Below are 16,810 nucleotides of genomic sequence, written 5' to 3'. Positions count from 1 at the left end.
TAAGGATAATCTTCTCTTTATGAACAAATTAACACAAATTATTTAAACCAAAAATACAAGTTAAACAACACTATGCAAAGTTAAAAAAAAAAAAAAACAAGTAAGAAACAATGGATTAAAGTGAAATGAAATGCTCTCCTGTGACAAGAAAAATGTAAATTTGCAGTCATAAGGTATTTGAAAATCGTGTGGTAGGGGGACGGCCTGGCTTACTGACACCAAGAGCAAAGGCAGCAACTGTGCTGGCATAGGCTTACGTTAGTGAACATAGACTGAGCAACATCTGTAAAGGCATCAATAATGCTAAACAATACAGCATCACATACTTACACCCAGAAGACTTTTCTGTGCAGACCTCTTGCGTATTTTAGCCAACATTGCTAAGCCAACAGTGTAGCTTAGTAGGAAAAACATCCAAAAATCTGACCAAAGAAGCCCTGAAATCTCAACCCAAGCAAGACTTTGAGAACTACAAGAATTTACCTCCTCATTTTCCAAACACTTACCTGTGATGAGCAACACAGTGTTAAACATACCACTTAAAAACACAACAACCTGTTTTTCAATCGTTGATATGTCTTGCAAATTGTATTAACATTTTACAGTTTTCCAACTTTTCAGAAACTGGGTTGCAATTGAATACCAGTTTTTAATAATTCAGACACATAAAACGAGCTTGGGCAAAACCAAGAATGCAGAACTTTTGAAGCCTATTTACTGGAGAAAAGGAGAATTGACTTTGCAGTTACTGATGCGGAGTTCATTAAAACACACCGGAAAATGTGCTTTGAATCAGTGTTTGTACAAAAGTGTCATAAAAAAATGAATTATATAAAATTAAAAAAAAAAGGATGTTCATTGATTTAATTATGTAAGAAATTTTACGGGCTTTATGTGTCATGTTTGACATGGTGTTCAACTGGACATTAGAGTAAAACTGAATGAAACGATAAAAATCTTCCACCGAGCAATCTGTAGTGCTTTTCTAGAACATTTTTAATCTTTTCTTTTTGTAAGTTACCAATAAAAACATTTTGACTTTGCCATTTTTAATCTCTTTTGATTTTTTTGTTTTGTTTTTGTGTTTTGTTTAGAAATCCTGAAATCATCTTATTTCATGCAGAATTTATTTATTTATATTTTTCATCTTTCATGCAATGTATTCATATTTATTCCTTTATATGAATAAATATGCATTTTTAATATTTAAGTGGTTAAACGTCACAAAAACTCTAATTACATGCACAAAGCAGTAATTACTATTATTAAGCTGATAGTGTGCAGTAAAATTGTAGATTTTCCTCAGAATCCTTACTTCAGTATCTACTTGGAAACATTTTCTCTTCATGAGCACAATACAGCAGATTCATGCCTACATTTATTGATTAGTAATTACTTTTTCTTTCCTCAAATAGTGAACATTTAACTTAAATGAACTCTCTTATCTCAAAGAACACTGTTAGTAGCTTGTATTTCATGTACATTCATAGTATTGCTTTGTAGTAACGATGTTATAGATGTCATGCACTGTGCTCAAATAGAATTTATCAACTCTGCATCGTTCCCTGATCATAACGTGGTCATCCCGTCAGATGTAACGGTCATCACTCGGGCTGAATTAGATGTCTTTGCCGCACTCTGGGCACAGGATATCGTCGCGTTCGGTGAGAAATCCACGGCCGACCAGGGACACGGAGCACTTCTTACAGTTGAAGCAGTCATTGTGCCACTGACGCTCCTCAAAGGAGATATACTTGCTGCCCCCAAGACCTAAGAATATCAAATTGAAGTCAATACATCTGACAAACCTGTTATAAATGAGCCTTATTAGATTCAGTTGACCCAGTGATTAAAGATTACCGCTAATGGGGGTGGTGCACGAGGCACACTTCTTAGCATAAAGGTTGCAGAAGCAGTTGAGGCAGTAGGCAAAGTCGTCTCTGGAGGTAAACCTCTGTCCAGACAGCTGCTGCTTGCAGCTAGTGCAAAGGAAGCAGTCCTTGTGCCAGGGCTGGTCACGGTAGGTCACCCCGCCAGTGGTGATGGGCTATTTAGAGGGAACTGGGTTACTGCCACACTTTAGTGCTGTTACACATGCAACAATAACATGTAGTGTGAAAATGGAGACTGAAAATAGAGAGCTACTTTGAAAGTACATTTTACTCGATATCATTGTATGTAGCAGTGGATGTGCTACCTTCTTGCAGTGCACACAATGCATGGCAAACTGCTTCTCATAGCAGGGCACACAGAAGTTCTGGTTGTCCTTGGGGATGAAGCTCTTGGTGCCAATAGGCTGCTGGCATCGCTTGCAGGTGAAACAGGTCTCGTGCCAGCTGTTCCCCTTGTGCTCCATCTTCCTGGAGCCTTCAGAAAATAGTAAGTTTACAACTAATGATTAAATTCAATTTTGGGTCAACATAGTATACATGTTCTAGTACTCCAAAGGCCCAACAAGGTATGGTTTTATTCTATAGTATGTGCCACATGTCGCTCCATACCAATCACTGCTCAGGTTGAAGTGTATAGGAATAAGTTACAAATACTTAGTAATTAGTTGTTACTTTATTTGTACCTATTAAAGTGAAAAGAAAGCAGGTTTCTGTAAATGTACTGACAAAATTAATGTGTTTATACCCTATATTATTATAACTGTACTACAGCAATGTGGGCAAACAGGACTAATGGGCATGTATCGTGCCCAGCTAATCAAATGAAAAAAGAGGAAACCTTCTTGTTCATCCACTGGGAAAATAACACAAACAATATCAGTACTGTTTCAAACTTCTCAATCTAGTTCTATTACTTGGTTTAATTCAATTTTAGCTTTAGTTAAGTTACTCCCCATTATCCTTATCTTTGCAGAGATCCTGAACTGAACAGGCAACCTTCAGACCTCTGAGGTGCTTTCCCACCCTCCGGGCTACAGCTCTGTTTTTCCAGCATAGAAAGTCAGCTATAACTCAGCCTACAATAGTGGATTTTATTCTCATTACAACTTTCATATAATATAATCTGCACCAACCAGTCTATATAGTGAGACAGAAGACTTTTTATTTATGCAATGATCCAATTTAAAATTGAGTGACAAATTAAGGTTTTAATTTTTCTAGCTACTCTGCTGATCTATTTCAGTTTTCTTCCTACCTGGCATGATGGTTTTCTTGCACTCATGGCACTTGGAGGAATACTCGTTGGAGTAGCACTCGGTGCAAAGGAGCTGCTCGTCCTTGGTAGAGAAGGGCTTGTCCACCAGGGAGCGCTTGCACTGGAAGCACTTAAAGCATTCCTCATGCCAGTGACGGTCCTTGTAGGAAAGATCCTGCAGAAAGAGCAGTACTCTTGTTCTTGTTCTCTACTTGTTCTTGTATCTATGCATTTCTTCATTTTATATCTCTTACCCTGGTGTTACAGCCAATAGGCTTCTTGCACTCCTCACAGGTGTTGGAGTACAGGCTTTCATAACATTTCACACAGTAGGGATTTTCTTCTCGCAGAACATACTTCTTCCCAAACAGGGACTCTTTGCAGTAGTGGCAGTCGTAGCGTTCTGTCATTTTGACCTAGCACTGCTCAGCTGAGAGAGAAAGAAGCAAAAGAGCCTAAGGGTAATATTATGTATACAGGATATGAACGCTTATATTAAGTACCATAGAAACTTTTGCCATTTTGCTTCCCTGCTCCAATTAATCCTTGGAGCGATGCTGGCAATCATCAGAGAGCCATTTCTTAGAAATCAAACTTCAAACTAATGGCGTTTTCTAGGACGCATTAGTAGACCTGTCACGTTACAAGTTGGGGAGTTTTCCATGCATTTCCCTCTTTCATCTTCCTCTCCCATCTCTCAGACGTCCTTCATTTTGTGACAGATGAGAAGGTGAGCGATGAGGCGGATATAAATAACTCCTATCAGTCCTGCTTAGAGACAGTCAACTTTTACCCCGTTGCATACCAACACACACTACGCCACTATACGCCGACCCATTTATCACCTCACCTCCAGCTGTCAGCGCCAGATCACAGTATCCCTTGTCACTGTGTGTGCGCGTCCGTGCATAAGTGGGTTTAAACGACACTCGTAATAATGACTGTTCACAATCTGCAGCTGTTTGTGGTCTGCCTGTTGAGCTCTTGGCTATCCCACCTGTGCCTATATCGCTACTCTTGGTTTAACGAGGATAACATAAGCGATTTATTTGAGTATTTCTTTGTGGGTAAAAGAGAAGATGCAGGGCAAAAAAAAAAGGGTTGATGAAGTTCCATTCTCCAAGACAGAATTAAATACTACCCAAGCTCTCACCAAATAAAGCAGATCAAGACAAAAAAACCCTGCAAAAATCCCCTCCAGAAACCCCAAGCTTAAATTCATATTTCTGGTTTGAATTGAGCTGCTCTCTGCTGTCATCCCTATAATCTTATTGTTCTTCCCTGTGATCTATATTTGATCACCGTAGATTCCCACCTAAGTGGTCCGTGAGTGATTTGCGATGCTCCCCACACTCAAAAGGTTAGTTTCTTTTATCTTGCTGAAGCTGAGACGTTTAATCTGCCCGTCCTTTCTGCTCTAAGCATTCTCAGCGCCCTCCCACATTCCCTCATTGTTTATCACTCCCACCATGACTCACCTAGCTTATATAAGGATTTATCTGACTCCTAAAAATAAAAAAAGGCTAATCTGAACTGCCGCAAATAAAAGCTCCAGCCATTCAGACATGCCATGCAGCTGTTTCCCAGCTTCTGGGGTCTCTTTGATGCTCCCCATCTGGGAGTCAACCTGAGCTACAGACAGTTTACAGAAAAGTGAACTATTAAAAGGTTCTTGTGTTTAAACATGGTGCCTTGTAGAGAACTGCTTATTTTACAGTATTTTAATAAGATCTCTGCATGTATGGCATTATCTGCATGCACTGGAACATTTATATTTAGGTCTAAGAACGTTTAGTTAGAGTGAAACTGCAAAAAGGAATTGTGCGATCGCATCATAACGCCAAAAAAGATGCAGAAAAGCTTAAAATCGCAGCCTTTTACTCATCTTTACAGATGCTAGCCCACTTTAGTGTTCTACTCTCCTGACCTAACAGTCCTGAAGGATATCCTTTTCAGTCACATAGCAACCTTCTAAGTGTTACACAGAATTAAACATTAATTGATCTTAACTTGATCTAATCTGATTTGCTGATCCCCCTTCAGGCAAACCCAATTAAAAAATCTGAACCCCGCATCAATCATTTGTATTTCTATGAGAGAGAGCACAGTTTTTGTACAGTTTAGAAAAAGTGTGATCTAAAAACACCAAAATACTGTAAAGCCATAAAAAGCAACAGAAGTTATTAGGAAGTGGCTGGTTTTATAGTAGTAAAGTTAGGTTTACGTTTTGAAGAGAAGGGAGCAGAAAAGGTTCAAGATAACTAGCCTACCCATCACTGGATGATTTAAGGAAGAGCTTTTTACTAAATAAGGAATCCAGTCTGCATGAAACAGGCCGAAAGGAAAGTGAGGTGATGGAAGAGGTAGTTAAATAGTGACAATGCTCTGCAGGTGGAAGAAGGGAGAACACGAGAAGGTGGGTGGGGAGGCAGATAGGAGGATGCCAGTGTGGTGGAGAATGGAAGACATGGTGAATGAAAACCAGTGAGGAGAATGGATAGGCGGAAGAATGGACAAGTGAATACATGGAGAGTGGAGCAGTTGAACAGAGTTGGTTCTTACCTTCCTGTCTGAGGAGTGTGTGCCTGTGTGGAGTCTGTGGCAGACTGAAGGAGCAGGCTCTGGGTGAGCTGTACTTACTCCTGATTGCTTTACTCCACCCATCAGGGGCTAATTGAAAATGGGGGAGGGATGATAGATGTGGGGGGAGGGGGGTTACAAGGGGGCAGGGATTCTTTTTTGAGATGATCTATAAATACAGCAGAGCTTCACAGAGATAAACCCGAGGCCCCATTTCACTCGCTCATTTTGTCCCCAGCTCAACCATGTGGCCTTTTAAGGTCACTCAGAAGTTGTTCACTCGCTCACATCCTCTCCGTGTGATTCACGTGTTCATTCACTCGTGCTTCACTCTCTTCTTTCATTATTTTTGCTTCTCCCCAGAACAGTCGTATCATATCATTCCTCCCTTTTCCACTCCTTGGAGAGAGTTATTCATCTTTCCTTGCTATTGTTTGTTTTCTTTCTGTCGCAGTTATCCATCATTACCACAACATTGCACTCTAATGCATATGCATACTATTGAGTAATGACACAATATTCCTGCAGCCTTCTATATATGATAGAAAAGATGCCAAGAGTCAAATGTTCAAGATTTTTGTCCTGTGAGATTTGTTGCTACTCAAATGTCTCATCTGTTCCTGCCTCCCCATATTTCCCCTCACAGGGGGACTCCACATTCATTCCCAGCCCTCCCATTTGTTGGCTACAATATCCAGACTTGCTAATGACAGACACCCACTTGTTTTCTTAGAAAATTTTAGCACTATTTTCTGATGCTCTCTAATCCACACCGCGGCCCCCTCCGTCACCCCCACCCGCACCCCCAGGCGCTTCCCCACTCTTTCTTCTGTCATTCGACGTCTCCCTTTCTCTCTGAGGCAGGTTTTCCTGACCCTGTGGTCCCTGGACACTCTCCAGTGAGAAAATGCGTCAGCAATGCTCCACTAAGATTCTAGTGTTCTATTTGTAGCACGGCATAAAGAGTTTGGTGCTTAACAAAGTGTTAAATCAGTTTATGAGGGTGTTGTCTCTATGGTTTTAGCCACCATGTTTATCACAGTTGGGTTCAGCCATATCGCTGGCTATCCCATCACTTCAGTTAACAGGGATTTGTCTCATGAGATAATCTTTTAAAACAATATTGATTTGCTGTAATGACTTTGTGCAAAACCTGTCCTTTGCACCACCAGGGGGATGACATTGTGGTTATGTCAACAACAATTTGAGAGTTTCCCATTAAATTTAGCACTCATGTAAGTCATGTGATTCATTAATTTTTCATTGAAATCATCCTCACCACTTCTGACTCAGTCATCAGTACTTTTACTTTAGTGCTGACCAGTGACTGGTAGATTTTAGAAAGTATTAATACTAAGGTGAAACAGTTTGTGTCTTAGCTTTAGGATCAGGAGATAGAGCGGGTTGTTTACATCTGATGCATCCAACAGAGTGTTTGTGTGTGTTTGTGAACAATCGGTTAAAAGTGCTTAAGCATGAATGAATAGGTGAACTTGGTGAACCAAGTTTGTAGGAAAAAAGCTGTTTGAGTGCTCAAATTGATTAGAAAACAAGTACATTTAGCATTTAGCTTAAAGTTTGGAAGCAAATCCCAATTTCTTGTAGCTGTGGCAACCAGTTCAACTGGGATATAAACAACAGCCTGGTTTATATCACTTTTTGCCTTTTTACTACTTATAGAAATTGATCAGCCATACTAATTCAATCACTCACAGGTGACCTGACGTGATCACGTTGGTTAGCAGCTGCCTAGCAATGGGCTAAAATGACCTGTTTTTAACCTTTGTGCACCTACAGCACCTTAAAAAAGTCATTTTCATGACACCAACATTTTATCAATATTTTAATAATTAAATAAAGATTTTACATCCCCAGCAACCTGCTAGCAACAGGCTAAAAATGACCAATTTTTATACAAACAGGAATCCCTCTAGCATAGAAGTCAAACATTTGCAAACATAGCACCCCCCACCTACTTCATGGTGGTAGCTAACCCTAATCCCAGTGTCCTCCCCCAGTGTAAAAGTGCATCCTGCCACACCCTGAAAACTGTTTAAGAACAGCTTCAGTAACACAACAAGGAATTGAGCCTCCAAACCTATTAAATGCAGATTAATCATTTAATAAGAACGATGGCTCTGATGCATCCTGAGAGCTCTAACCTGAGTTTACATGTTTTAGATATGCTTGTGGAAATTGCTGTCTCTCCCACCAATTATTTAAAATTTTAGCAGTAATTTTTCAGACTTCTTTCGACTGTAGTAAACAGCAGCAGTGTTTTATGTATGCCAGACATGTTTGAAATGGGAAGCAGAGACAAACAGGAGGTTATGTTATTTGGACTAGTACTGTTAAATTGAAGTCAGAAGGCAGTTTGTCAGACAGAAGATCATATTGTACTACATTGGAAGAAAGACTGGGAAAAATTGGATTATTGTCACTGTAATAAACATGTGGCATCTTTTTATTTGTTTATTTTTTTTTTTAAAGGTGGTGTTTGAGGGAACTAAAGGGATTTAACCATGAAATATGAGCATAACTAAAAATGATATGTTCTTTGCTGCTCGTGTGTAAATTAAACTGATTCTATTTTATAATGCTTTAGTATTCAGGCATGGAAAACAATCAATTCAGTTCAGTTCACTTAATTGGAGACATGAGGTCCAGTTAAACATATAACTGTGCATATAATAAATATGACCAGTTGAAAGGATGCCCAAGACTGCCCTAACGTGCCCTCAGTATTTGCTCCTTCTTCCCAGCATTTAGCTGAAACCTCCCTCTCTCTGCACTCTCTGGACTGAGGCCTCCACCTCAGCTGCTGAGGCCAAGGGGATAAAGGTGCAGCTGTCTGGGCACAGCAAGGCTATCATGATGGTAAAGCCTGGTACTTACTTCTGCTGCAAATACAGCCATGTGGAAAGGTCAAACCAGGCACTCCCCATCGTCACTAGTGGACTGTTAATCATTAGTGCCAGAGCAACCAACTGGACTGGAATTTCTCTGGGTCATCCAAGATCCAATATGATCCTTTGGAAGAACTTCACTGCACTCCCTGTCAAACTTCATGAAATGGATCCCAGCAACTGACTTTAAAGTAGCGTCACAACGAAGGTCTCAGATGGGCAGTTAGAACTGATAAAGACGGATGGATTCATTTTGGGCTCCCGCTGTGGGAATAGGGTAGCAACTGTTTGCTTAAGATGATGATAGTGTTCATTTGATTTTAGATGACAAGTGTGATAAAGTCGACCAATTGGCTTAGTTTAGCATGAAGGCAGGAAACGGAGGACACAATGAGCTTATGGATAGTCTGAGAATGCAAACAAATCCACCGCTAAAGCTGACTTATTAACTCATTTTATCTCATTAGAGACACCAAACTAAGTGTGAAACACATTTAATCAAGTCCTCCATCCTAAATATCCCAACAATCTGATATGAACCATAGGAGCAAACTAGCGCAAGAGATGTGTCAGATGTAAACACTTAATTCTTGCATAGATATTAGAAAAGAAAGTCTTCTTTTGTTCAGTTTTTTATTAACCCATTAATCACTCCAACATCTGCAGTACACAGACATAACATCTATAACAGCCTCTTTTCCTTTGCTCTACAGTTAACATAGTCACTAGTTGTGCAATCTTTTTTGTACCATCATAAACGTTAACTTTTAACATACTAACTGAGTCCTGTAGAGTCTGAGATGTCGCTCTTGTGTAGAGTTTCTTTGAGCATTGCACAGTCTGACCTTGGGGTGAATTTATTGTGATGTCCACTCCTGGGAAGATTGGCAGCTCTCTTGAATGTTTCCCAGCTTCTCACTCTTGAACGTTGGACTTCAAAATGTTTTGAAATGGCCTTAAAACTCTTCCCAGATTGATGGGCACATGGCATTGTGTTAATGGCCACATGAATGCTAACAAAACTTCTGCTTTTACAGAGGAGCTCACGTCCTGATGACCAGTAATTCAAGTGAATTTGATTATCAGCACCTAGCTGCTATTTTTGCCCCTCTTAAGGAGGGAAACAGGAAGAACTTATTTATTTATTAAAGTACATACTGCAGTATTTATTGTTTATCTGAGGTTGCATTATTTGTACCACCTGGTCCTGCAAAGGATATTTATTTATTATTATTTATTTTTTTAAACTTTGTAATTCTCTCCTATTGCTAAATACCAGAATAAGTGCACAATAACAGATAATAATAGACAATAATCGAATTGTCAAAAGCACACTGTTTTGGCTGAATAGGTACTTTGTATCTTGTGAATATTCTAAGAATAAGGTCTAAGTGCATAATGATGGTCAAATGACAGCATGGGTGGGGTTTTTTTGTTTTTTTTTTACAAAATTAAGTAAACTAAATTAGGTAAACAAAATTAGGTGAAGAATTTATTCTTATTGTTTTTAAGTGAAAAACAGGATTAATGCTCACATGAGGCACAATCACTGTTATCGCAGTATACAGTGGGGCAAAAAAGTATTTAGTCAGCCACCGATTGTGCAAGTTCCCCCACTTAAAATGATGACAGAGGTCAGTAATTTGCACCAGAGGTACACTTCAACTGTGAGAGACAGAATGTGAAAAAAAAAATCCATGAATTCACATGGTAGGATTTGTAAAGAATTTTTTCGTAAATCAGGGTGGAAAATAAGTATTTGGTCAATAACAAAAATACAACTCAATACTTTGTAACATAACCTTTGTTGGCAATAACAGAGGTCAAACGTTTACTATAGGTCTTTACCAGGTTTGCACACACAGTAGCTGGTATTTTGGCCCATTCCTCCATGCAGATCTTCTCGAGAGCAGTGATGTTTTGGGGCTGTCGCCGAGCAACACGGACTTTCAACTCCCGCCACAGATTTTCTATGGGGTTGAGGTCTGGAGACTGGCTAGGCCACTCCAGGACTTTCAAATGCTTCTTACGGAGCCACTCCTTTGTTGCCCGGGCGGTGTGTTTTGGATCATTGTCATGTTGGAAGACCCAGCCTCGTTTCATCTTCAAAGTTCTCACTGATGGAAGGAGGTTTTGGCTCAAAATCTCACGATACATGGCCCCATTCATTCTGTCCTTAACACGGATCAGTCGTCCTGTCCCCTTGGCAGAAAAACAGCCCCATAGCATGATGTTTCCACCCCCATGCTTCACAGTAGGTATGGTGTTCTTGGGATGCAACTCAGTATTCTTCCTCCAAACACGACGAGTTGAGACCAAAAAGTTCTACTTTGGTTTCATCTGACCACATGACATTCTCCCAATCCTCTGCTGTATCATCCATGTGCTCTCTGGCAAACTTCAGACGGGCCTGGACATGCACTGGCTTCAGCAGCGGAACACGTCTGGCACTGCGGGATTTGATTCCCTGCCGTTGTAGTGTGTTACTGATGGTGACCTTTGTTACTTTGGTCCCAGCTCTCTGCAGGTCATTCACCAGGTCCCCCCGTGTGGTTCTGGGATCTTTGCTCACCGTTCTCATGATCATTTTGACCCCACGGGATGAGATCTTGCGTGGAGCCCCAGTTGAGATTATCAGTGGTCTTGTATGTCTTCCATTTTCTGATGATTGCTCCCACAGTTGATTTTTTCACACCAAGCTGCTTGCCTATTGTAGATTCACTCTTCCCAGTCTGGTGCAGGTCTACAATACTTTTCCTGGTGTCCTTCGAAAGCTCTTTGGTCTTGGCCATGGCGGAGTTTGGAGTCTGACTGTTTGAGGCTGTGGACAGGTGTCTTTTATACAGATGATGAGTTCAAACAGGTGCCATTCATACAGGTAACGAGTGGGGGACAGAAAAGCTTTTTACAGAAGACGTTACAGGTCTGTGAGAGCCAGAGATTTTCCTTGTTTGAGGTGACCAAATACTTATTTTCCACCCTGATTTACGAAAAAATTCTTTACAAATCCTACCATGTGGATTCATGGATATTTTTTTTTCCACATTCTGTCTCTCACAGTTGAAGTGTACCTCTGGTGCAAATTACTGACCTCTGTCATCATTTTAAGTGGGGGAACTTGCACAATCGGTGGCTGACTAAATACTTTTTTGCCCCACTGTATATATGTCAGGGACCAAGCAGTAAAGCATAAAGGACACCGGTGGTTTTAATTTAAAAAACGGGTTTTATTGACCCAAAAATATGAAAATATATTTAACAAAGCCAAAACTTAAACAGGCAGACCAACAAAAGAGGTCAACTCAACAGACTAAACTCAAGATAATAATTAACAAAACCTCAAACAAACATATGGTAAACTGACCTACTGAAATGACACACAGGGGGACTTAAATACTGGTTTAGCTAAACCAAATGACACACACGGGGGAAAACAAGATGGCTGCCATATAACCAACTAATACAAAACATTTAAACAAACATGAAACACCCCCCAGGCAATGAAGCATGTGGTGCAATCCAATTAGGCTGTCAGCAGTACTTCAGGTCTCCCAGCCCTTTGCCACACCTTTTGCCAGACAGGAGGAGACACCAACCCCCAGGTAACTCAAACAAAGAAAGATGTATTAATATAACATAAAACAGAACTTTGACCTTGCAAGGTTAATATGTGTGCACGCCATATAAACATTGGAAGGTGTGATGGAAAAATGAATACATTTAATAAAGAAACGATATTGAACAATAAATAGAATATTTTCAAGTCAAGTCAACTTTATTTGTCAATTCTGCCACATGTACAGGACATACACAGAATAGAAATTGCGTTACTCTCAAACCCTAGTGATTAGAAAAATGCAAATAAAATAATTAAAAAGTAAAAATTTAAATAAATTTAAATAAATACAATACAATTTTACGTATAACAAAAAAAAGCTATGCAATATACAATATACAATATTCAAGTAAGAAGGCATAGTGGTGCAAAATAGGCAAATAGTGCAAATGGGGATTTAGTAGTGTACGGTAAGAGATAGTGTAACAACAAAGGCTTATGAGGTCCAATGCTTAAGCAGTCCAATGCGCCACAAAGTGACTGGAGCAGGCCAGTGAGTGCGTCAGAGAGTGAGTGTGTGTGTGTGTGTGTGACAGAGTTCAGTGAGACCGTGGTGGAGAAGAGGGGAGAGGGGGGCAGAATCGGGAGGGAGTTTAGCTTCCTGACAGCCTGATGGATGAAGCTGTCCTTCAGTCTGCTGGTCCTGGCCTGGAGACTCCGCAGTCTCCTCCCTGACGGCAGCAGCTTGAAGAAGCTTTGCATTGGGTGCGTGGGATCAGCCGCTATGCAAAGGGCTTTTTTAGTGAGACGGGTGCTGTAAATGTCCTGGAGGGAGGGGAGAGAGACACCAATGATCCTCTCTGCAGCTCTCACTATGCGTTGGAGGGTTCTATGGCAGGACGCATTGCAGGCTCCAAACCACACAGTGATGCAGCTCGACAGGATGCTCTCGATGGTGCCTCTGTAGAAAGTGTACATGATGGGGGCTGGAGCTCCTGCTCTTCTTAGTTTGCGGAGAAAGAAGAGACGCTGCTGTGATTTCTTGGCCAGTGCTGTGGTGTTGTACGTCCAGGAGAGATCCTCTGTGATGTGCATACCCAAGAACTTGGTGCTGCTCACTCTCTCCACAGACGCTCCGTCAATGGTCAGAGGAGCATGTTGGGTGTGCATTCTCCTGAAGTCCACAACAATCTCCTTCGTCTTCTCCACATTCAGAGAGAGATTGTTGTCAGCACACCACGTGGCCAGGCGTCTCACCTCACTTCTGTAGTCGGTCTCATCCCTGTTGCTAATGAGACCCACCACCGTTGTGTCGTCCGCAAACTTGATGAAGAGGTTGGAGCTGTGTGATGGAGTGCAGTCATGGGTCAGCAGAGTGAAGAGGAGGGGGCTCAGCACACATCCCTGCGGGGCCCCCGTGTTTAAAATGATGGTGCTGGATGTATTACTGCCGACCCGTACTGCTTGAGGTCTTCCGGTGAGGAAATCCAACAGCCAGTTGCACAGTGAGGTGTTGAGCCCCAGCTGGACCAGTTTTTGAGTGAGCTGTTGGGGGATTATAGTGTTGAATGCTGAACTGAAGTCTATGAACAGCATTCGAACATATGAATCTTTTTTGTCCAGGTGTGTGAGTGCTGAGTGGAGTGCAGTGGAGATGGCATCATCGGTTGAGCGATTGGGCCGATACGCAAACTGGAAGGGGTCCAGGGAGGGGGGCAGGACAGTCTTGATGTGCTGCATGACTAGTCGTTCGAAGCACTTCATCAGGATGGGAGTAAGTGCAACAGGACGGTAGTCATTAAAGCAGGAGGGAGATGACTTTTTTGGAACCGGAATGATTGTGGTGGCTTTAAAACATGTGGGGACGACAGCCTGGATGAGTGATATGTTGAAGATGTCAGTGAAGACATCAGTGAGTTCCACTGCACAGTCTCTCAGTGCACGACCAGGAATGTTGTCAGGACCCGGAGCTTTACGTGCATTGATCCTGCTGAGGGATCTCCTCACGCTGTCCGGGGACAGAGTCATCACCTGGTCACCAGGAGGGGGTGGGGTCTTCTGTGCAGTGGTGCTGTTTCGGACTTCAAAGCGAGCAAAGAAAGTGTTCAGCTCGTTCAGCAGGGGGATAGTACTGTCACAAGTCTGTGGTGGGGGCTTGTAATCTGTGATGGTCTGAATGCCCCGCCACAGGCTCCGTGAGTCTCTGCTGTCTTTGAAGTGATGGGATATTTTCTTGGAGTACTGTCTCTTAGCCTCTCTGATGCCACGGGAAAGGTTGGCCCTAGCTGTCCTCAGGCTTGCCTCGTCTCCATCTCTGAAGGCAACATTCCGAGCTTTCAGCAGCCTGTAGACCTCTCCTGTCATCCATGGTTTTTGATTGGCCCGGACAGTTATGGTTTTCGTGACTGTTACATCCTCAATGCACTTGTTGATGTAGGCTGTAACAGTCTCTGCGTACTCCTGGAGGTCAGTGGTGTTGTTGTAGGTGGCAGCCTGCTTAAACATGTTCCAGTCTGTGGTGTTAAAGCAGTCCTGTAAAGCCTCTGAAGACCCTTCTGGCCACACTTGTATCTGCTTACGAACCGGTTTGGTGGCTTTAACGAGCGGTCTGTAAGCAGGCATTAGCATGACAGTGATGTGGTCTGAGGCGCCGAGGTGGGGGAGGGGAAAAGCTTTGTAAGCTCCTCTCTGGGTGGTGAGTAGTGGTAAAGTAGTGACTGTAAATTAAACTAAAGTGAATCAACGGGTGATGAGGTGTGGAGCTTACCATGTGTGGCATGCCATCACACACCTCCCCTCTTCAGAGCTCTCGCTGGAACAGCGAGAGAGATAGTCAGCAGTAAGGTTCTCCTTGCCTGGTACGTGGTGGACAGTGAATCGGAATGGCTGTAAGGCCAGGTACCAGCGGGTAATTCGCCCATTTGTGTCCTTCATCTGCTCAAGCCACTGTAGTGCTTTGTGATCAGTTTCCAAGGTGAAGTCTCTTCCCAGTAGATAGTAGCGGAAGGAGTCCAGGGCCCACTTGATCGCTAAGGTCTCCTTCTCTACTGTGGAATACCGAACTTCCCGTGGAAACAGTTTCCGGCTGATGTAAGCCACTGGATGGCGGCCTTCCATGGTTTCCTGAAGGAGGACAGCTCCCAGGCCCCGATCTGAAGCATCAGTCTGTAATATGAATGGTTCATCAAAGTTGGGACTGTACAAAACCGGTTGCTTACTTAGTGACTGTTGTATGTCATGAAACGCTGCCACTGCCTCCTCTGTCCACTGGATGTAATTGGGGGAACGTGATCCCGTCAGGTCTGTGAGCAGAGCTGCCCTGTTGGAGAACTGAGGGATGAAACGACGGTAGAAACCTGCCATGCCCAAAAAGGATCTCAGCTGCTTCCTTGTTTGGGGCAGGGGGGATGATTCCATGGCCTCGATTTTGCTGACTTGTGGCCTGATAACCCCCTTGCCGATGACATGGCCCAGGTATTCTGTCTCAGCAGCGGCGAAAACACACTTTGACGGATTCACCGTCAACCCAGCTGAGTGCAGGTGGTCCAGAACAGTTCGCAGGTGTTCCACATGCTCCTCCCAGGTGTTGCTGTGGATAACAATATCATCCAAGTAAGCAGCAGCAAAGTCAGAGCAGTCATGTAATACCTGATCCATCAGCCGTTGGAAAGTTGCTGGAGCTCCATGTAGTCCAAATGGCAAGACTGTAAATTGGAAAAGCCCCCATGGTGTTCTGAATGCTGTGAACTCTCTGGACCGTTGAGTGAGTGGGACCTGCCAGTAACCCTTACACAGATCTATTGTGGTCAGGTACCTTGCTTTTCCCAGACGTTCAAGTAGATCATCAATTCTTGGTGTCGGGTAGGAGTCAAACATGGATATGGAGTTCAGGTACCTGAAATCAATGCAGAACCTCATACTCTCATCCTTTTTGGGTACCAAGACCACAGGGTTGCACCATTCACTCTTAGATCTTTCAATGATCCCTAGAGATAGCATCAAATCGATTTCCTTCTTCAATGAAGGCAGCAGACGTTCTGGGATCCTGTAACTTAATCGTCTCACAGAGGCACCTTCTCGTACCACAATATCATGTTCGACAATGTCAGTTCTCCCTGGATTCTCTTGAAAGACTGCTGATTTACACATTTCTCTCACCTGCTGCTGCTTGTCCTCTGGGAGATGGCTGAGATCATAATCTAGAGAGCCAGCAGGTGGTAGATATTGCTCATCTGCTTCATCTTCTTCAGGCACTCGCCGTATGAGCATTGCATCCGCCTTGTGTTCAATACGCTCCACCCACTCCTTCAGAAGGTTTATATGCAAGACCTTGCTGGAGCGCAACTGCCCTGGGGTGGACACCTCATATGTGGTGGGTCCCAGCTTCCTCATGACTTCAAATGGCCCCTGCCACTTTGCCAACAATTTGTTGTTGTCACTGGGGAGGAGCACGAGCACCTTTTGTCCTGGCTCAAACGCACGCTGACGAGCAGATTTATCATACCAAGACTTCTGCTGCTGCTGGGCCTCCACCATATGTGATTGAGCAAGTTCACCCATTTTCTCCAACCGTTCTCTCATCTGAATGACATAAGACAAAATGTTCTTGGATCCCCCTCCA

At 42.6% G+C, this 16,810-nt stretch overlaps 1 protein-coding gene across 1 annotated transcript; it reads right to left on the bottom strand.

Moving 5' to 3' along the window:
* Positions 1-973: 973 nt before the first annotated feature.
* Positions 974-5,818, bottom strand: LOC147311354 (four and a half LIM domains protein 2). Its single transcript, XM_086265946.1, has 6 exons — positions 5,710-5,818; positions 3,402-3,577; positions 3,148-3,322; positions 2,198-2,367; positions 1,861-2,047; positions 974-1,770 (listed from the first exon to the last, which is right to left on the bottom strand). Exons 2-6 carry the CDS (start codon positions 3,555-3,557, stop codon positions 1,619-1,621), a joined length of 840 nt encoding a protein of 279 aa, XP_086122072.1. The 5' UTR covers positions 3,558-3,577; positions 5,710-5,818; the 3' UTR covers positions 974-1,618.
* Positions 5,819-16,810: the final 10,992 nt, after the last annotated feature.

Source organism: Aulonocara sp. 'chitande type north' Nkhata Bay, linkage group LG16 (genome assembly GCF_057382095.1).
Source record: "Aulonocara sp. 'chitande type north' Nkhata Bay isolate Kocher_YH1m ecotype deep benthic linkage group LG16, A_spYH_male_GT1.1, whole genome shotgun sequence".
In the NCBI taxonomy this organism is placed as follows: domain Eukaryota; kingdom Metazoa; phylum Chordata; class Actinopteri; order Cichliformes; family Cichlidae; genus Aulonocara; species Aulonocara sp. 'chitande type north' Nkhata Bay.
The sequence above is the reverse complement of the archived record's forward strand: the minus strand, read 5'-3'. Positions and strand labels throughout refer to the sequence as shown.

What these genes read in the sequence shown, in the direction of transcription:
- LOC147311354 (XM_086265946.1), bottom strand. Translation starts at nt 3,557, where the DNA reads ATGACAGAACGCTACGACTGCCACTACTGCAAAGAGTCCCTGTTTGGG. An exon ending in CAAGAAAACCATCATGCCAG is followed by an intron (nt 2,368 to 3,147) that starts GTAGGAAGAAAA and finishes TATTTTCTGAAG; the next exon opens with GCTCCAGGAAGATGGAGCAC. An exon ending in GTGCACCACCCCCATTAGCG is followed by an intron (nt 1,771 to 1,860) that starts GTAATCTTTAAT and finishes TGATATTCTTAG; the next exon opens with GTCTTGGGGGCAGCAAGTAT.